At 39.8% G+C, this 21,298-nt stretch overlaps 5 protein-coding genes across 7 annotated transcripts in view; 3 read left to right on the top strand and 2 right to left on the bottom strand.

The window, feature by feature from the left end:
* Positions 1-1,823: 1,823 nt before the first annotated feature.
* On the top strand, positions 1,824-5,140 carry LOC111327378 (uncharacterized). Its single transcript, XM_022931536.2, has 2 exons — positions 1,824-4,572; positions 4,827-5,140. Exons 1-2 carry the CDS (start codon positions 1,824-1,826, stop codon positions 5,123-5,125), a joined length of 3,048 nt encoding a protein of 1,015 aa, XP_022787271.2. The 3' UTR covers positions 5,126-5,140.
* On the bottom strand, positions 5,127-8,143 carry LOC111327379 (major facilitator superfamily domain-containing protein 6). 2 transcript variants are annotated; one of them, XM_088740157.1, is made up of 3 exons: positions 7,977-8,143; positions 6,320-7,698; positions 5,127-6,126 (listed from the first exon to the last, which is right to left on the bottom strand). In XM_088740157.1, the coding sequence occupies exons 2-3, from the start codon at positions 7,539-7,541 to the stop codon at positions 5,759-5,761; spliced, it is 1,590 nt and encodes a 529-aa protein (XP_088596283.1). In that variant the 5' UTR covers positions 7,542-7,698; positions 7,977-8,143; the 3' UTR covers positions 5,127-5,758. The 2 variants fall into 2 exon arrangements, with proteins under 2 accessions (XP_088596283.1, XP_022787272.2); XM_022931537.2 differs by having other exon boundaries at positions 6,320-8,143.
* Positions 8,144-8,464: 321 nt separating this feature from the next.
* LOC111327393 (major facilitator superfamily domain-containing protein 6) lies at positions 8,465-11,155 on the top strand. Its single transcript, XM_022931560.2, has 2 exons — positions 8,465-10,146; positions 10,781-11,155. The coding sequence occupies exons 1-2, from the start codon at positions 8,712-8,714 to the stop codon at positions 10,996-10,998; spliced, it is 1,653 nt and encodes a 550-aa protein (XP_022787295.2). The 5' UTR covers positions 8,465-8,711; the 3' UTR covers positions 10,999-11,155.
* A 1,263-nt stretch (positions 11,156-12,418) lies between these two features.
* Positions 12,419-16,271, top strand: LOC111327386 (major facilitator superfamily domain-containing protein 6). Its single transcript, XM_022931553.2, has 2 exons — positions 12,419-14,653; positions 15,451-16,271. Exons 1-2 carry the CDS (start codon positions 12,991-12,993, stop codon positions 15,717-15,719), a joined length of 1,932 nt encoding a protein of 643 aa, XP_022787288.2. The 5' UTR covers positions 12,419-12,990; the 3' UTR covers positions 15,720-16,271.
* Positions 16,272-17,167: 896 nt separating this feature from the next.
* The window catches only part of LOC111327387 (asparagine synthetase [glutamine-hydrolyzing]), a 7,233-nt gene continuing 3,102 nt past the window's right edge, over positions 17,168-21,298 (bottom strand). For both annotated transcript variants that reach the window (XM_088740158.1, XM_022931554.2), the window contains 2 exons: positions 18,745-19,683; positions 17,168-18,112 (listed from right to left, as the gene is read on the bottom strand). In XM_088740158.1, the coding sequence (XP_088596284.1) occupies positions 17,352-18,112; positions 18,745-19,683 (1,700 nt within the window). In that variant the 3' untranslated portion in view covers positions 17,168-17,351. The remainder of the gene's footprint in view (positions 18,113-18,744; positions 19,684-21,298) is intronic.

Below are 21,298 nucleotides of genomic sequence, written 5' to 3'. Positions count from 1 at the left end.
CTCAATTGTCGCCAAAATCACTGAAGTCGTTAAACTTCTCTGAGTTATCGCCAAACTCATCTGAATTGTCGTCAAAATCCCTAAAGTCGAATTCATCCGAGTTGTTGGCAAACTTGCCGTCTGAGTCGTTCCCACACTCATCTACCTGGTCGCCAAACGCAACTGAGTCGTTGCCAACTCGCCTGAGTTGTCGCCATACTCAGCTGAGTTGTCACCAAACTTACCTAAGTCGTTGCCAAACTCACCCAAATTGTCCCCAAACTGACCAGAAGAGTTGCCAAACTCAACTGAGTTGTCAGCAAATTTACTTGCGTCGTCGCCAAATTGGTCATGTTTATCTTCACTATCATTATCTTCATAATGATTATCAATGTGGTGATTATTCCATCTTCATTTCTTTTATTATCGCCTTGTAATTTTCAGGGTCACTATCAGTATTACGTCTGTTACTATTTGTTTTTTCATCAAAGATTTTCTCAAGTAAATTCTGCACGTGCGGTTTGTCGCAGGTGTTTTGGTGGCCGATGAAGTCAAAGATAGCAACAAAGAAGAAGTTTGTAGCAATTTTCTACAGTTTGCATACTCTGAACCAAAACCTCAAAGAGAGGTAGATGCAAGTGTGAATAACTATAATTCTAAGAATGGGAAAAGCCTAGGAGTTTCAGAAGGGTACTCGGTACTTACTGTTGGTACTTAATGCGAAAGAGATTTAATGAGTTGATCTTTAGCACTGGATTAGGATAAAAAAAGGTCTAGACTGGACTCTAACTGGAACCGCGTGAGTTGGTCGGAGGTTGAATAGCTGGGCAAGGATATTCGGAACTTGAGTTGCCAATCGGAGCGCGCCTTCATCGCTATCAGCCATTTCGTTATATCAGTAATAATAGCAAAGCTAAGTTGTTTGAGTTCACTCACTTTTCCGTAGATGCCTTTGTCAGGCCAGTATCATTTTCTCCTTTTAAGTCAGCATGGAAAGCTTTTATCAAGATAACTATCAAATAGAGAGTATGAAAGTATTAAACACTTTACGCAGCATGGTGACTGAGTTATTATTGTTGTATTTTATTATAATCATTACTATTATTATTATTTTTAATATTCGATATTGTACCATGATATTTTATCGCAACCAATCAACCTTATCTGGCTGTAGATCAATCAAACTCAGCGCGATAATTTGCTTTACTAAAATCAGTCAGCGGACTTCAAAGGTATCGTCACACAATCGTCCAAGTTACGCTTGACTCGTCTTTGTAGATAGAAAAATTGTGTTTGGAAAATGACTCAGTGTAAAATTGACATATTGGAACTTTGGATAAAGTATTATCGAATCCCTGTTCTATAGTGAGATATCAAAGAATAGGTTTAAAAGTATCCTCAAAGCTTTACCGCAGGGCACCAGGCTCTCTTACTTTAGCATTTAATTGTTTATTTGTCAAGCACAGCTTTACACAGGGTCGCCTTTGCTTGAAAATACCTGATGAGACTATAAATGACTGATCAAATAGCAGCCTTCCATTACTTATAGTGTATAGATCAGGAATAAGGGAACAAACCACTGTATTTCTGCTTGATTTAGCACACTTTTGAATAATTGATTTTTCCACCAGTCAGCCGTCAAATACATAGCCCGGCAATTATGTGAACAAAATTAATGACAATCAAGAGACTCGCCAAGTTTAGCGTCGACCGAAAAAGAGTAATGATCTCATATTATATTGTTCGGAGCTTTGTTAGCGCATCCATGCCGGCTCTATTCGTAAGAAACAAGTGATCCCAAGAACACACCTCTTAGACATAAACTGAAACACATTTGTTACGACATGGCTGAAAGACCGTGGTTTCGGATCAACCGTGATCTCTTGGTTTACAAAGCTTTCTATTTCTTTTTCCTGAGCGGTTTCGGCTCTATATTTCCATATCTTCCTGTATATTTTCGTCAGATTGGTCTGCCAGCCAGTCAGGTTGGTTTGCTCCTCGGTTTGCGGCCGATCGTTCAATTTGCCAGCGCTCCATTCTGGGCCATCATGGCGGACAAATACAAGAAACGGAAATCCGTGTTGGTCATGTCTGTTTTGTCTTGGCTGATCATGACACTGACTTTAGCGTTTGTGGAGCCTACAAACGAAATCTGTGAGATTCAACAGGGTAATAATTCACATCGCCATGTCTATAATTATACCAGAGTGAAGACTGGGTTTTTTCGACGCGAACTTTTGTGGCAAAAAGCTGACTTTGACGAGGCAAAGAAAAGAAAACTGATCCACAAAAGGGCTATGGATGTTGTACCTATTTATATTACAGGACAAGACAAGGCTCGCTTTGAATCAAGTTTAAGGAACAAATCATTGTCAGATGCTACCAAAAATCATCCGAATCAAAGTATGGTTGAAAATGCTACCCAGGGATTAAAAAGGATTTTTGAAAAACGAAACAATACCTTTTTGTTTCAAAAACTTGACAAAAAAAAGCAGACAAGTGTCGAACGAAGTGATAGAGGATTGTATCTTAGAACATTGACTTCTACTCGGGATTTAACGGAGTCAAAAGACTTGGTAAACAAAACAGGGACGAATCGCCTTCACAGCGAGCGAGGTCCAAAGTCAAAAGCAAAACTGGTTCATACGACTTCACAAACAACCACCAGTCACAGGGCACTCACCCATTCAATTATGCCAAAGTACCTTTGGCGTTTTAATAAATCCGGGAATTTTCCAAACAAGAACAAGAACAGAAAAGTTACCTCGAAGAATTTAGATAAAACCCACAGGCAAGATCATTTTAATACCGGGATCAATCATGAATATAGAAATAAAAAAACAGGTGAAATCAACGGAACAATCCTGACGTCTTACTTCCAGTCACCCGTAGTAAACATGGGAAAGAAAGATAACAAGTCATCGATTGACAAGAGAAGGCAAAATAACCGTGATGCACCGGTAGTCATTGAATTCTCTAGAATTTTGATTCCACCCGGCAAAGACGCAAGCGATGATAGCTCCGGTGATCATGAAGGCTCCAGCACTGGAAATGGGACTAAATTTTTGCCGCACAAAACTGTTCACTCCACACAACATTTACAACAAGTTGGTGCAAGCATCTCTGAACCGTTGCTGAGTGAAGCAGGACTTTCAAATCGCATTAACACCTCAACAAAGCAAGTTGGTGGAGCAGATATAAAAGCAATCAGCAACAGCCTACTACAGTTGAAAGATAAGCTATCAAAGATCATAGGAATTGATTCCAAAACCACCACAACAGAAAATGGCATCATCAGGCAGAAAGGACATGGAACACATTCTAGCAATGATTCTGTTGTGAAGTCCTTCAACCGATCTCCAACTCAAACGCTCCAGATTCGTGTTCACAACAAAAACGTCTCAAACGAAATCGATAAACTTCATCAAAGTCAGTCAGAGAAGTCGGGCGCGGAAATTTTAATTCATACGGGAATTTCAGTGCTAAATTCACTCAACAACACTAATGACATGATGCCTTCAAATGGTCAGAACAATACTGACGAGTTAATGCCACTAAATGATTCTTTAAGTGGCTCTGGAAATACTTTGTTTACATCCTCTTCTCTTGAAACAAATGACAATTTGACATTGTATGATCTCCAAACTGATATAAGAGAAAGTAACGAAACTACTTTACAAAAGAACTACACCAACATCACCTTAAACAGAAGTTCCGATTATTCCCTAGAGAACCCAATGAAACACATCAGCAAAGCCATTCAGGAAGAATTGATGAAAAACACGCCACAATCTGCTGGAGATACACAGTCAAAACTCTGGATGACTAATTTGCTTAAGACCAACTCCTCTGAATTGAAAAGAATTTTTACCATTCTTCTTGTTCTAGTTGTTGTAGGAGAATTTCTCGAGGCTCCGTCAACAACATTAGCAGACGCTTCCCTTTTGGAGCACCTTGGTGAAGAGCGACGGTACTACGGAAAACAACGACTATGGGGTTCGCTTGGATTCGGGCTGTCTTCGTTTCTCGTCGGAGTGCTTTTGGAGAAGTCACGTCACCTTGTTTGTGGTGAGCAATACACAGATTACATGATTTGTTTTTGTGTATTTGCTCTTCTAATGATCATGACGTTATTTATATCCACGACGTTTAAATTTCAGTACAAAGAAACTGGTGTTAAACAGACAAGTGTTTTGTCAGCTCTTTGTAACATTCACTATGGTTCGTGTCTTATGGCAGCATGTTTCATGGGAGTAGGTCATGGAATGTCCCATAGTTTTCTGAACTGGTTTCTTGAAGATCTTGGTGCAACTAAGACATTAATGGGTGTGGCAGTAATTTGTCGCAGCTCTTTGGATTTATTAACCTTTTTCGTGGCTGGAAGCCTCATTAAAGCCATTGGACAGATAAAAATCATGGTAGGTGCGCTTATATCATACGGAGTAGCATTTTCTATGTACTCGCTGCTCACAAACCCATGGTGGGTTTTACCAATAGAGATGTTAGTCGGATGTACATACGCTGCCTCATGGTCGGCTTGTACCTCATATATGGCGGGCGCAGCGTCCTCAGAATCTGTCACAACTATTCAAGGTAAGAAAGTTAATCTCACCTGAAATATTCTTCATTCTTTTACTTGATTTTACTTGTAGTTTTGATAGTCATTCCTTGCTCGGGATGTACATCGATTTAGGACAATGGTTAATTAGTTGTCTTACCGTTGTCTACTTTTCTATGCCTAAATTTAAAGATAAAACCGAAGTGACGTAAAAATACCAAGACTATCGACAATCATCAATATTATTTAAGCAGAGGGAGGATGCGAGTGTTTTCTTGTTTGTCCATAGGGATTCTTCAAGGAGTGTACTGGGGACTGGGCACAGGTTCAGGTACAATAACAGGCGGGTTTTTAATCCATCACTTTGGAGCTGTGGCAACATTCCGTTGTGTGGCTGGTGCCTCGTTTGTAGTTTGTATTCTGTTTTTTCTGGCGCAATGCAAGTTTACGCGAGAATCAACAGAATACACTGAGATGAAATATACTTACCTTCCTACAGTGGAATCAAAAGACACTGAAGAGCTACTCAGAGGATACAGAGTTTCTAAGACTTTAAAACACAAGCACAGCTCGATGAGAAAACACTAAATCACAGTAGTTGATGCAAATTTTATTTATAGTTGAATAAAGATATTGATCCACCGAAAAAGTCCGAAACCCGTTTTGTAGTACAAACAAGACCTACTGTACTGTTGCCTAGCGACACCTAAGACCTCAATTCAGCTTTTTAATCAGTCACAAAATATTAACAGGTGAGGAATATCTCTTAGCCACAATATCATCGAGAAAGAGCGCTCATGCAACCACCCAGCTAGTTCTGTTCTGTTGCAGTCAGTGAATATGTGTTATGTAAAGGGGAAAACGTCTCTATGCGACTAAACAGCAAGCTAAGATCATTGTTACATAAGCAGTCGGTGGCGGATAAGATCGATCGACTGTTGTGTGCACCGTGAAAAGCCAGGTAACAAAACCATGTAAGCTTTGAGCTTCAAATATCGGCATTGTTTATTAGTAAAGATGTTGCTTTATAGGTATCGATTCGGGATTGCGGCAAGCTGTATTGCCTCAAAAAAAAATAAGGAAATTAATTCATCGAACAAAGAAATCAATTGTTAAACTGAGTGAGGTAAGCTCACGAGACGAAAGCACAGATCATAAGAAATGAGATGCAACTGTCTGTGTGACATATCATTGAACAAGGACAAAATTGCATTAATGAGACTAGTAATACTTGTCCCAGTCTTCTGTCCGTGAATCGCTTGCCCCAGGCTCCGCGGCCCCGATAGAAACTTGCTGAAACTGGTCGTTTAACTTGTCCTTTGCTTGGGTGTCATTTGTGTTGCTTGAGTTATTTTTTTGAGTTTTCTTGCTGTCAACGCAGATTTGAAAAGTGTTCAGCAATACTGAATAGTAATTGCGGTGTCGAAAATTGAGATGTTTCAGGCCCGTGGTGAATATTACGATAAAAATGACAGTTCCCATGGTAAAAAGACGGAACGCAATAGTTGGCCCTGCTACGCGTGTGAGACTTAAACCAAACACGATGCCAAGAATTCCACCAGCACCCCAGTAGATGCTCTGGAACACACCTGCAGGACAATAACAGAGAAGAAGTTTGTTAGCTCACCGAATGCGTCCGCGTTTTCACGCTAAACTTGTAAAGTTTGTTTAATTTTGTTTCTCAGGTACTAGGCACTAGAGATAACCATTGCGGGTAGTGATCCGCTTGTTTTGTTCAACTTAGAAAAAAATTAACAATTCTAAAGCAGAGCTTCCTATTACCTTGTACGGTTGCAAGGCAGTCCAGTGGAGAAGAATTCGCCAAATACGTGGTACATACTACAAATGAAGTGGCAAATGTGAATCCTTCCAGTAAGCCAAGAAGGATGAGCTGCCAAGAACTTGTAACGAAAGAGCATGCAAAATGATTAAACATGTACGACACCAGAACAGTGAATATCACATTTATATCCCCCATATGACGTATAAGTTTATGACTCAAGAAAAAGCCAATGGGCTCTCCAAGGAAGGCAAATGACATTATTGTAGACGTAACATGCCCTCCTTTGGCCTCAGAAAGATATGTGACGTGAAAGTTTCGAATCACTGAATGTGAAAAGCCCATGAAGGTCACAGTCGCAGCAAACGCTCCGTAATGTTTTGTTTTATAAGTATTTTTGAGCCTCTCACAGGGGAAATCTTCAACTGGTCTTTGTGGTATCTCGAACTTGACTAGGACTAGTAACATCACGATTGTAATTACACAATAAAAGCAAAAGTTGATAACGTAGTCGGAGTAGATGTGGCCGCACATTTGCCGCTGAGAATTATTAACTAAGATCCCGGTAATGAGGAAAAGGATGAGGTAGCCTACTGAACCAAATAGCCTTTGATATCCATACACAGCTGTATCCTCCTCCACTTGCTTTGTGAGTAACACTGCATCAGCCATGAAGAAAACTGGACATAAGAATATTTCCTCGAAAACTACCAGAGCTAAAGCGCCAACAAATATATGATGAAGCCGAGAAGTGTTTTCCCTCAGCTCATTCCTTGTGGTAAAGTTGAACTGGATCTGATTAAGTGGTTCTTTGGGTTTTGACTTGAGATAAGAGACTGAAATTGTGGTGATGCTGCGAGTCTTGTTGTTACTGGTAATGTTAGGTTCTCTTTTAGGGTCAAGTATATTTTCAGTTCCACTTCCTGATACTTCACTTTCTTGAGGTGATCCCGAACCAGATGATATCTGTACCTCAACACTGTCAAAGTCAGTGGTACTACGTAAGTCGTCTAGGAGATTCCTAGGAAAAAGTTTTGATCGTCTTGTAAAATACTCACTGACTCGTCTTCGCCGAAAGAATCCTGTCTGCATCTCAGTGGAGTTTATAACTTTCGAGTCAGTTTCGTTGAGAGAAACTAGCTGGCACATCTGACCAGTGGGCTCAACAAAGGCCAATGAAATGGTTCCTATAAGCCACACAAAAGTGCAAAACTGGAGCATCATTTTCTTTGGCAAATAACGATCAGCAAGAACTCCCCACAAGGGACTTAAAAGGAGTTGTGAAAATGGGCGAACGCTCACCAGGACATCAACTTGATACGATGAGAAACCAATTTGTCGAAAGTATGATGACAGGAACGGGAATGTTGTCGCCAATGAACTATAGAAGAAGAAATAGAATGCTTTAAAAACAAGAAGATGCTTGTCAACTCGAGCGAGGTGGACATCAGTTTGGTTAATAAGTCTCTGAAATGTAGACCGACTGTAGTTTGTACTCATTTGGTCTGCAAATTCAACATGTTCTTTTACGTTCCTTTTACGTTTTAGGTCCATCACACCAAGTACGCCTCAGTTACGACTAGAGAAGTTACGCTACGGTTTCTAAAATTTGCTATTAGATCAGCGCAAATATTGGGGTCTATTGAGAGTAGAACTGACCCGCATCCGGTGCTTCTTCGATTGCACGGGTGGTAAGAGCAAACAGCCGGTGGCAGACTTTTCTGTGGTTGTCATGTGGCGGGTCACGTGGTAAATGTGAAAAAATTATAAACAGGCATGTGGCATAAGACACAGAACAAAACATTAAAACCAGCGGATGACAAAACGAGCTTTGCTCAAAATTCAAAGCCCTGATTGATTTTAAATCATTTGAAAAGGAATAATGTTTCAGTCTAATCTTGACCTTGTCTGCTGGGCAAGTTTCCTCTCTTGTAGATAATGACGCCACTGTTAGGCCCCACTTCCTTTCACCCAAGATTCGAATTCGTGGAATAATTTCAGCAGCCTTGGGAAACCAAGGATACTTTTTTTGTGGGTAGACTTTAGTTTCACAGAGAGGCTTCCGCATTAAAGCTAAAGAGGTCAGTCATTGTGTTTCTATGACACCGGGTCAATAAAAAGTTTCTTCGCCGCATTTAGGGGTAATTTTTTTTTTTTGATATCATTGGCGTTCTACTTGGGGAGATAAAAGGAAATAAGGGAAGAGAGGGAAATAACAAGTAATTTTCCAGGTGACGTCAACGAGCCAGTTAAATCGTTTCGCAGAAATCCTATCTACGATACCAAATCATAGCGCTGGTGGGACAGGAGCGTTTCAACAGGTAAATTCAGTTACCTTTTGTTTCAGAGGAATTTTTTCCAGACGCATCTCAAATAGAGTCATTCGACCATAAAATGATAAAGGAGGATAAAAACAATTCAAATGTAAGGGATAATGAAAGCAAGACCACTAAGAGCTTTGAGGATTGGCTCGGAGAAGAACTTCAAGTGAACAGGACGCTTTTATGCTACAAAGCATTTTATTTCCTATTTTTCGCTGGATTTGGAGCGTCGTTTCCATATATGGCACTGTATTTCAAGCAGATTGGTCTGAGCGCCAGCTCTGTTGGAATACTGTCAGGAATAAGGCCAATTATTCAATTCATAAGCGGGCCGTTCTGGGCAATTTTAGCTGACCGGTTTAAGGCCAGGAAAGCAGTTTTGTTACTCTCAATTTTTTCATGGCTCATCATGACGTTGGCTCTCTTAATTCCCACAACCCATAAGACACATTGCAAGGCCATTAAGGAGAATACTACCGAAGTTGAATTGTCAGTGAGTCGACGGAAGCAGTTAGTCCAATTTGGTGCTCAGAGAGAGAACACAGCATCAACCTCCCGTGTGCGAGACAATGTCGACAACGAAAAGAACAATATCAGAGTAAATAAACAAAATGGCGCAAAAGTACTCTTTCATATTTCGCCATTTCAAACGTACTTCCTACCAAACTCTCATAAAGAGCCTGATTTTGAAGTGGGCCATCCCAACCCGAAGATTTACGAATTGATTTATGATCAGACCGAAGTGTACCAAGTATTTATTTACTTATTGATGTTAGTTGTAGTCGGAGAGTTCCTTGAGGCGCCGACTTTCATAATGACCGATGCTGCCTTGTTGCAGAAGTTAGGAGACGAAAGAAGGCATTACGGAAAAACTCGATTGTTTGGTTCGTTAGGTTTTGCGTTTGCTTCATTAATAGTTGGTGGGTTACTCGATAGTACGGAGTACAGGTACTGTGGACGAGTTATGAACGATTACAGGTTGCTGTTTTATTCATTTGCCATAGTCATGGCTCTGGCATTTGTATTTGCAGCTTGGATGTTTGAGTTTACCTACGATGAAGCAGAAAATAGTGAACACGGGGAAAACATTGGCAGTACAAAGGAGATCTTAACACTGTTGCTTAAATTCCAGTATGCATTCTTTATTACTATATCGTTTTTTCTTGGATTCTCCAATGGATTATTTTTCAACTTTCTTAACTGGTATTTGGAAGACCTCGGAGCAAGCAAATCATTGATGGGAATTGCAACAGTTTTTCGCGCTATTGCTCTGATCATTGCTTATATATTCAATGCACTTTTATCGGAGATATTTGGACATATGCGCTTGTTCCTGTTTAGTGTGCTGGGATATTTTGTGTTATTTGGAAGTTTCTCCGTCATCCATAATCCTTGGTGGGCATTGCCATTGGAGTTCTTGGAAGGAGTTACCTACGGAACAGCCTGGTCGACTGCTGTCACTCATTTGGCTGACGCTACGCCTCAAGCTGGTGCCGCTACAATGCAAGGTGTGAAACTGATCAGTCAGTACCACTCCTAGTGTAGAAAAGCTACCACTCCTAGTGTAGAAAAGCTACAATTAGCAATTACAATTAAGCTTACAATTACAATTTACCGCCGCCTGGTTAGCTCAATTGGGAGAGCGCCGGACTGCTGTGCGGGAGGTCGAGAGTTCAATACCGGCCGGACCAACACTCAGGGTCTTAAAATTAACTGAGAAGAATATGCTTCCTTTCTTTAACATCAAGAAATGGTTAGATATTCTAGTCTTCTCGGATAGGGACGAATAAATGGAGGTCCCGTCTCCTGCAGGGTTAGGGGCAGGAGACGTTAATTTCCCACGCACGAGATTACTGTGTGATGGATGTCCTCCCCTGGGGTGGGTTGGGTGGGTAACAGGACCCCCGTTGATACCAGTGTTTACTACACTGAAGGGGCTATCCTGTATAAATATAGATGTCTGTCTGTCTGTCTTAGTGATGGAAACAAGATATTTGTTTCGCGTACATGAGTTCGCTGGTAGGGTCTTTGTTATAGAATGAGTAAATTTTTAAGAACTACACAATCATATAATCAAATGCTATGAAGCAAACATATCAGGTTTTCCTTTCCTTGTACATTAAAAGTATGTTTTCTCTTCAGGCATCCTTCAGGGAATTTATTGGGGTCTTGGAGGAGGCTTGGGCGCCATTTTTGGAGGAGTTCTTATTGATAAATATGGAGCTGTACCATCTTTCCGTTTAGGGGCTGTTATCTCAGCTTCGGTCTTGATTGTCAGCGGCTGTATTCAGGCTCGCATTTCCCAAACAAAAGAAGAAGAACCGAAGTCAAACCGTTGTGTGGAACACGCAGTGAAATAAACTTAACTAAATAACTTTATAATCTTTATAATTATCTACTGTAAATAACTATCATCTACATGTGTAAATGTATTTGACTTTTAAATTTTTTTCGGTGTCCTCCATTAGCTTATAGCTAAAAACATAGACACTTAAATAAAGTTTTTTTTTTCATTCATTCATGCCATCCACGTCGGCTGCATTAGACCCGGTGCAATTTTGAGTTCTGTAAAATGAAAAATTGAAGGTAACGACGAAGGTTTTCTCCTAACTATATTCAACCCAGCATAACATGTGCATTGAAATTCAGCTTTTCTCCTCATAAGTCTTCCTTGACCGGTAGCTTCTTGAAAGATCTCATCTGGCAAATCAGTGTAACTTTTATTTGACCGATGATTTGCCATTCAAACTTACCGTTTCCTCAAACTTTGATTTTTTAGATTACTTATTTAAAAACTGAGATTTGAGTGAAGAGACCATTCAGATCTGTATGGAATAAAAGATGTATTAACCTAGAGGCTTCATTTATCACAATTCTAAGGAAGCTTCCAGTCCTCAAAAAAAGTATTGTTGTTCATGCTCGTCGTCCTCTTGGACGTAATAAGCTTTAGGAATTTGTGGGTGAAGCAACGGATCAAATCAGTGCACGTAAAAAAATTATTACGACTTTTTCGCAGTTCATTCTCCGAACCTGTATCAACGGTACATTTTCAGGGAAGAAATGGTGAGTACGACTGACACATCAATACATATTGTAACATGCAGGGAATGAGCGCGGTTTAATTCAGTCGAGAAGAGCCTGAGGAGAGGCCGGAACCTTATGCTACCATGACGCGACGAGAAAAGAGTAAAACTTTTGCACTACTGTTTGTGTTATTGAATAAGATTAATTTATAAGGACATTCTCTAAAAAAACAACGGTTAAGACCTTTAATGAGCGCTAAAATCCATTTTCTGCCGGAACTTAAAATCTGCAAAAAATAGAGCAAACTTATTGTTCTTTTGTCAACGGTTATCGTCATACAATGACGAACTTTGTTTGCATCTATTTATACAATCGATCACGCGCTAAGATTGCAAATACTTTACCTTAAGCTTTTCTTAATCAAAGGAGGAAAACCCACACAATAAAAGATACTTTACTTTAACGCACGATTTTTGAAAAGCAAGTTCGACGTACCATAAGCAAAATACCTTTCAACCTATTCATAAGGGTGTAAAATTTACACTCTTACACGATAAACCACCGAAATGTGCTGCTTGCAATTTCAAATAAAAAAAATTGTTCCCACTAGCCATACGTTGGCGGATGAATTAAAGGCTTGATGACGAATGTTGATTTAGACTGAAGATAGTTTCCGAGGGAATTACAACCATTAAAATTGTTCTTACAATATGTCTTTGGCCTCAACTAAACTGATTTAAATACCCTTTTGAAAATTCCCGGCTGAGTTCTCAGACAGCTTTTATGATGCAAACGTTTTGATGACAAGATAAAACAAAAGAATATTGGAGAAAAGGAAGGCTAATTAGATACGTAAGGTCACCCTCCTTTTTCACACCAGGCCCTGTTTGTTCTTTACCTTTTCATTACTGTCGAATTTCTGCAAAAGGATCATAAAACTGGCGAACTCTCATGGTTTGAAAGGCCTCGTTTGGGAGAATTGCGGGAAGCGTCGTTGAAAACACACTCTCTAATCACGTATTCGTAGAAAATGCAAATTTTTTCTTTTCACCTTGGTTTCCCAGGCAGTGAGGCATGGAAGTATTAATTTCTTGCATAATTATTTTGGCGGACTAAATATAACTTGTGAAGATGAACCGACAGGAAGAATGGCGTAAAATCATTGTTTCTTAACGTTATCCCATGAAAAGTAATGTGAGGGGCCTTTTCCTTTCAAGGTCACGCCACACGCTACAATCCTCTTCGCGCGTTTATTGCCTATATTTAGGTCAATCTTCCTCATCTCCAGACATTAACGATTATTTTACCGCCTTTCTCAGCAATCCATCATGAATATAGAGGACAAGGAACAAAGGAGAGAGGAACAGTCTCCTGTTCAAAAGCACAAGAAGACGACAGACAAAGTAGGGAAGAAAAAGAATCCAAAACAGTCAGACCAATTCAAGTGCTTTTACGAGGCAGACTACCTACTTTTCAAAGGATTTTGTTTCTTCATTTATGCTGCGTATGGTGGTTTTATTCCTTACCTTCCATTGTATTTCAAACAGATATTTTTGGGTGCCAGTTACGCAGGGATCATTATCGGTATCCGGCCTCTTATTCAGTGCATTGGAGCGCCATTCTGGGGAGTCATAGCTGACAGATATCACGCGGGAAAAGTCATATTCTTGGGAAGTGTCATTATGTGGATCGTGAAAGCTTTTCTTCTGCTTGCTGTGCGACCACACAATCAACAATGCATTGAGTTATACCAGAACAAAACATCAAATGCGAGTTATGTGTATGCTTACGATCTTTGGACCACAGAGGCAGCCGAGGAACCAAAATGGGTGGTTATACCACTGCATCATCCAATTATGGTGGAGAAAAATAGAATTACTGTGGTCGATACGCAAGCAAGTGCACAAGCAATCAAGCATGAAACTGACGAACTTCCCCAAGAAGTATTACTAAAGAATGTGCCTCTTAAACAGAGGAAACCCAATAAGGAAAATGCTTCCCGGCACCGTACGAAACATAGAGCTAAACAGACAGCCATTACAGTGATAGAGAAAAGAAATAGTAGGAATACGTCAAAGCATGATCTTGTTCACGATATGGACAAAAATACAAATGTACCCTCCATACTTGGAGAAAACCAAATCGGTAAAAGGTTCCAACTGAAATTTGTCCATATGGTCAAAGTTTACAATGAGGAATTAAACGCCCCAGTGGAATTCATCACACAAATTGACACGTACGAAATTGACTTCATGTTTGTCATGTTTACGTTGATTATAATCATTGGAGAATTTTTTGAGTCTCCGACGTTTGCTTTGTCAGATGCCTCTCTTCTCAAGAGACTCGGAAACGACAGAGAGTACTATGGACGGATCAGGCTATGGGGCTCACTGGGCTGGGCCCTGGCGGCAGCTATGGTCGGACTTATTATCAATTATTCTACATTCAAAGTTTGCCAATGGCAACAGAACAACTATATAGTTGCTTTCTTCATTTTCATCGGGTTTGTTGCAGCTGCATTCGTAAACGCGTTGTGGTTTCGCTTTACCTACAACGAAGAAAAAAAATTTGAAGATATCGGAAAAGTTGCGCCAATCCTTCTAAGCCTTCGCCACACTTCATTCCTTATAGCGACCTTGTACACAGGTTTCTGTTACGGAATACTGGTTCATTTTGTTAACTGGTATATTGATGATCTAGGGGGCTCTAGTTCTATCATGGGGGCTGCAGGGGCTACAAGAGAAATAGCCGCTTTAATCATGTTTGGCGTGAGTGCTACAACTCTGCAAGCCCTTGGCAATGTGAACACAATGGTATTCTGTCTATTAGCTTACATCATCTGCTTTATTTGTTACTCTATTCTTGAGAATCCTTGGATGGCTGTAGCGCTAGAACTGCTGGATGGAGGAACTTATGGTTTAGTTTGGTCCAATTGCGTCCATTACATGAGCGAAGTTGGAACAAAGCTGGGTGTTGTGGATACCACACAAGGTAACCAACTCATCAAAACATCTTTCTTTTCAATTAAACCCCCAATTACTGAGACAATTAAATATACGTTCAATATTTCAGACAGTGTGATTCAACTAGTAGGATTCCCAGGTGTTCTTTTTTATGGAAATTTTAAAGTTAGTCGCAATGCGAGGATCAACTGAGTTTGTCAACCGAAACCGTTTTGGAAAACATTACGAGCTTCGGTATAGCTTGTCCCATAAAAGGGCGAATGAAAAAAAAAAAAATGTTACAATACTTGATCTGTTTGATTTAAACAAAGGCTGCCAAAAAGTTAAGGGGGTAAGTTTCTAAAGAAATTAAAAATTAGTCACCGTAATGAGTTAAAAAGCCGTCAAAAAGTTAGCCGAGTATGAAAAAAAAATGCTAATATTACAGAAAGATACAGACAAACTATTTGTTTATAGAGAATGAATAGGGGTTTTCATTCTTTTCATTTTACAGTGTGTCTGGGTTAAGAACATGAATTAGGAACTTTATTTATTAATTAATCGTCCACCGAACCAACCGCAACTACACAAACAATCGCTCTATACAAACTTGCCTGGTCATTGGTGTGTAAGGTTTTTTCTGCCGGTCATTTTTTTATGTCTATTTTAGCTTTTTGATGATCGAGTCAGTGTCCTAGGTAACAACTGATCTTTTCAGACTATACAACCGAGACCCAATTAGACAGAACCCCACAGAGCAGTTCAGTGCAAAGCCGCCAGAAAGTTTTCTCAAAAGTGGTTAAGTAAATTCTGTGACTAAAAACTTCTTTTTTTCTATGTTTGTAGGAATCCTTCAAGGAATATTCTGGGGACTGGGTAATGGTGGTGGTACTATGATCAGCGGTGTGTTGATTGAGTCATTCGGCACTACAAACACGTTTCGTGCATTTGCCTTAGGTGGTACTGTAGTGCTTGGTATTCTTATTCTTGCACAGTATACAGCTAGTCTTCTTGAGCGGAGAGTAAACAAAAGTAAACAGTACGAGTTACTATCTGAGTCAGAGAACGATGGGTCAAAGAGTGAGGAACAAGAGCTGTCCAAAACCACTCAATGACAACAACCGAACATGGTCTATAAAGATCCTCCGATCTTTATTTATTAATGAAAGAAAGAACTCTGTGTGAAAAGCATGATAGGTACACACCCTTGGTGTACCAGTGGGGGCCTGGGTAGGGGGAATCAGTAGTATGAGTTGAAAGCGATGCACACGACTACAATTGAAGGAAAAATATATATTTGAAGGCCATATCCGACTACACTGAATGTTTCATTTCTTCTATTTTCTTTCTATTATTCTGGAGAAACTTTCTTGCGGAACTCCCATTATGTGAAAATTTAATTCGACCGGATATTACTTATTTCAAATCCTTATCGGAATTTTAACCTGTTTTCTTTGTGAATAATTTCGGCATAGAAACTCACGTAAGGTTGTAAAATGCCCAGAGAAATAATTTCATACAAAAGTAGGTTAGTGAACAGGGCAGCACAGAATCCATTGGTAAAATAAATTGCACTGGCGCCATCATGTACCGTGTGAAACAACTGGTGTGAAATAATAGGAATCGCTATTAGTAAATAAAAAAATTGGGGTCTTGATTTGTTTGAATTACTTGTCCTTTTTAACTGATGGGTGTGCTAACAAGTCCAAATCATCAGCACTATTATAATGTCGGCTACCCCCACCACACTCTCAATAACTGGTTGTTGTAGGGCAGTCTTCTCTCGCACCAAGGAGTCCACTGCACCGCATCATGGCTTCCGCTGCATACACGAAACAAATGTCACCTGCCGTACAACATATGACGAGGTTGCATCTCATCTAGGTAGTCGTGGGGGAATGATTGCCACTCCACCCCCCCTCCCAAAAAAAAAAATGGGATGCTACTCCACTCAAAGTTACCCTTTGTCAAGTCTCCAAGGTAATTTGCAAGTATTCATTTATTCTCCTTGGTGGAGAGAGAGGCACTGTGAGAGGAGTGTCTTGCTTAGGATCATAACACCATGACCCAGCCAAGGGTTTGAATACAGACTTTTTGACTCAGTGTCCAGCCTACTAATCACTTAGTTATCATGCCTGTCTCAAGTCCCTCCAATCTACTCTCACACCTCACAGGTTTCAAATTGTAAGTTGGTTTAATCAAGCAAAAGTCGTCAAACAAAGGCTTATGAAGAGAGAGTGTAATTTTGTGAAATCAGCAGAGAGGGATTCATGCCATGGATATTCTTGGGATAGAAACTGCCTGAGTTTCTATGTCATTAGATTAAAAAAAAAAGGTGAAGGGTTATAGGTACCTCGGAACCTCCCTCTTGCTGACCCCCCCCCCCACCCCACCCTGATGAAAAACAGTGGAAGTTTTGCAAAAGTATAGACTGGGTTTGAGACCTAAATCTCATAAATGATGCAAAAAGTGGTTAAGGGAACATTAATTACCCTGACAAGAATTCCTACAAACAGGGTCAAATAATTCCTAAATCACTGGTTAGTTGTAAAATAGTAAAATCTTATCTGGAGTTGATCCAATTTTAATAATTAAGAAAAGTATAATAGAAAAGCCAACCTAACTAGGACTTTTCAATAATATTACAATTTTTCTTTTTGTTGTTAAGTTTCCAAAAGTGATGCTGTCCTTGACATTTTTTTAACTGATTATAGTTTAATACGGAATGCATCTCACTTCATGCCACTCTATTCTTTGAAATGTTCCAAGGTTCTTGCTGAAGGATCTGTGGCATTAGTCCACTTTGGCATCCACAAATACGGAATGAAATGGCCCTGGCCTGGGTAAAACTCTTCGAAGATCTGACGGTAATAGAAGCCTTCCTTGGTTCTGGGAGTGTTGTCAGGGTACACTTCAGCTGCTGCCACAAGTGCTTCATCGGGGACCTGGTTATTGATGTGATTCTGTAAAATCTGATACCATGCCTGTCCAGGCTTGGTAGAAGACACTCCATCAGAGAATGCTTCTTTAGCACGCCAGAGAATCTCCTTGGGCAATGCATCTGTTTCATCAAAAGATGCCCGCAGAAGCCACTTCTCAATGCCATCTTTAGGCTGTCGCATCTCAGGAGGAAGAGACAAGAAATAAGACGTGAAATGAACATCTAAGAAGGGAACACGGATTTCCAGACCATGTGCAGCTGTAGAGCGGTCACCACGCAAAACATCATACAAGTAAAGATCTTCCAGCAGTCTTCGAGATTCCGCATCTGCCTCCTCTGGGGTTGGTGCCTTGTGGAAATAGATGTAACCTTGACACAGCTCATCAGAACCCTCGCCAGAGTAAATTACTACAGTGTCAGTTTCTTTGCTGATGTACTTACTAACAAGGTACATTCCAACTGATGCTCGGATTGTTGTTATGTCCCATGTTTCCAAGGCATAGATCACCTCGCGCAAAGCTTTGAGTCCCTCCTCTGCAGTAAAGATAACCTCATGGTGTTCACTCCCTAAAGGAATAAATTCAATGCCAAGCAATTACTTTCAAACATCACCAAAATCCTTCCCAACTATTTTTAAGGCTATGAAGTTTTTTGAACCTTAACTCACACAGAGAAAACTCCTCATTAAACCTAAAAGTGTGACCCCTATCAAGCTCTAAAAAGTTGAATGTAATGTAATAAAAAGTTAAATTAACAAGTTTGTTACATTTCGGGAAATACATGCCCTTTTAAAAGGTAATAATTTGGATATATCAACAAAGTTGAAATAATAATTTGGCCACCGTAACGATTACAAAAGCTGACGTTTTGAGCGTTAGCCCTTCGTCGGGGGTAGTCACAACAACAAAATAATAGTATTAAATTGTTTGCCATATTAACAGATTCTACTGCATTTTCTTTGTCATGTAATGAAATATATTTTTTTAAATTCTTCACATAATCCTTCATACAGAGAGTGAATGCAGTCCTAAATTGTGAAGCAGTTAATTAACTTTTGCCTGCTAGCATAACTTTGCAAGAATATATTAATTGGACTTTGTCAATATCACAACACCACGGGACATTCTGAAAATATTTCAACACCGCACAACCATTATCATGTATCTGAGTTCAATAAGGAAAAAAGGATCTGAACTAACCAATGTGTTTTGCCACTTTGCGAGCTGCAGCAACATCTGTACTTCCTTCCATTCCTATTGAGAAAGTCTGGATTGGGTAGTCAATCCCACTTTCCTTTGCAAGCTTGGTTAGATAAGATGCCACTAAACTGGAGTCCAGGCCACCAGAGAGCAAACAACCAATTCTACGGTCTGCCATGAGACGCTTACGCACTGCTTCATTGAACACTTTTCTGATATTTTCCATTACATCACTGGAGTCAGACTTGACATTGGTTTCAAAGAGGGGGGGCTTACCAACATTTGTGTATGCCTTTTGTGCAATAAATGTAGTTTTCCCTTCTTCAGGTGACAAGCTGTAGGATGCATAGTGACCAGGAGGGAATGGCTTTACCACAACCTTATCGCCATTTTTTTCAAAGTTTTTTATAAGAGGAACAAGGCCTTTTGCCTCAGAGCTTAAAGCCAAAATTCCTGTTTTCTTTCCAGGTGCAGACAAGGTAAACAGTGGACGGATACCAAAAGTATCTCTTCCAATGTGAACTTGTTTTTTCTTTGTATCAATAACACAAAAAGCAAAAACACCATCCAGCCTTTGGGCCATTCCCTCTACTCCAAACTTGTCATACAGATGTAGAATGACTTCTCCATCACATCTGGTGAAAAAGTTAAAGTCGTACTTCTCTCCAACTTCTTTGTGATTGTAAATCTCTCCATTGTAAATTAGGTAAAGGTGTGGCAGAGCTTTGATCCTCATTGGTTGCATGCCATAAAGATCATCAACAATAGCCAAGCGGTGGAATGCCACACAGCAGTTCTTGAAATGGGGAATGGTCTCCATACGGAACACATCAGGTCCTCTTTGGCAGATTTTCATGGCAAGACTGGCATACTTTGAGTATTCTGGGATCCCAAATATAGCCCAGATCCCACACATTCTGCTCAGTGGTAAGTCCCAACCTGAAATTAATATATGTGTTTTCAGGAAGTCTAATGACAAGAAGTACATTTTCTATTGGTTACATGTGTCATAATTAGGCAGGGGTCGCACTAACGCTTTTGGTGTTTACAATGGACATAGTGCAACAAGTGTGACCCTTTTGTCCCAACCAGACATAACTATGTCCAAAGGACCTAAAGATCAAAAAAGCCAGTGTCCTTTCTCAAAGCAGGTCATATCTTGTCTAATGGCCCTAAAACAAAAGTTTTTGTTTTTCTTCTATCGCAACGTCAATCAAATCTGAAATACTGGCAAAAATTGGATTAATATTTCACGCGAGCTAAACAAGAAATATTCAGAATTGATAAAGTAATAAAGAGAGATTATATGAATAAACCAGCTCTGGTTAAATTTCGCAATTCCGCAAAGACAGCACGTGTGCACAGCTAGCTACAGCTATCGGTTCAATATTTTAGTCACCGGTTTTCTCTACTTCTAATGTTTTATCTGGTCCCTATGGTGAATTTCAACCCATACCAATTTACAAATTTGCACTATCCACCTGATTATTCTCAGTATGGGGATGGCTTGTTTTCATACGTGAAATATTAAAGTTAACAGTCCGGTTTCAAATATCATTTACGTCACTACGTGCGAACTCCATGACTCCCGTGCTGTTAATGTCGCGACATATTTGTAGGGCAAATTATGGCGCGAGATAGAAAAAATAAGGCCACAGTGCGACCCCTGCCTTATACCCCATTCACACCAAAGCCTAAACATGCTTTAAAGCTGTTTTGTTAAACATGGTTTAACACAACAGCTTCATAGAAGCTGCTCAAATCGATATTTGGTTGACTTCAAATGTGGCACTTTGAAAATACAATTTAGCAATTTCTTGAATCTCGTGGAAAATTTAGTTTTTCAGTTCTCTGCTTCTGATTTTTATTTAGTTAACCCTGGTTTAACTAAACAAGTTTTCTGGTGCGAATGGGGTATTAGTCAACAAGCCACTTTACTACATCCAAAATTCTCTGAAGATCACGCTTCAAAGTCAAGTTGTCAATACAGATCTTTCAATCACTGACTTTTGCAGAGAACTTTGGAAAGATGACATTTCAAACATTAGCCTTGTGTTGAGGCAGAGATTCATCGAGGCTCACTTTAAGTGTGCAAAGGGGTTGATACATGCTTGCTCCTCACAAGATGCCAAGATATGGAGTTTTACAGAACAATGAAGAGTGACCACTAACTCTTCAACAGTAGGGATATCTTAAAATAACTCTGAATAAAACAGAAATTGTATACTTTTAAAGGAAACTAGGATATTATGAAATTTTTGTTGCTTCATTGTTAGACCACTATTTGGCTGTTTCTCTGGATGAGGCTTTGTGCTTCCTCAATTACTGCAACCAAGTGAATAAAGTAAGGTGAATATTTGGGTTTGGGAGGAACAACGGCATATGCTAGGGACATGGCCCTGCAGTTATTAAGAGCCACTGACCATAAATATTGAGAATCCACCAACAGTTGCAAAATTTCAAAATTCATTTTATTTTTCTAAAGGACCCTTTTAATGAACCTTTTTCGAAAATTATATCAAAAAGTTCAAAATATGCCTAAATGGCCACTGTC

Source organism: Stylophora pistillata, chromosome 12 (assembly GCF_964205215.1).
Source record: "Stylophora pistillata chromosome 12, jaStyPist1.2, whole genome shotgun sequence".
NCBI lineage: Eukaryota > Metazoa > Cnidaria > Anthozoa > Scleractinia > Pocilloporidae > Stylophora > Stylophora pistillata.
The sequence above is the reverse complement of the archived record's forward strand: the minus strand, read 5'-3'. Positions and strand labels throughout refer to the sequence as shown.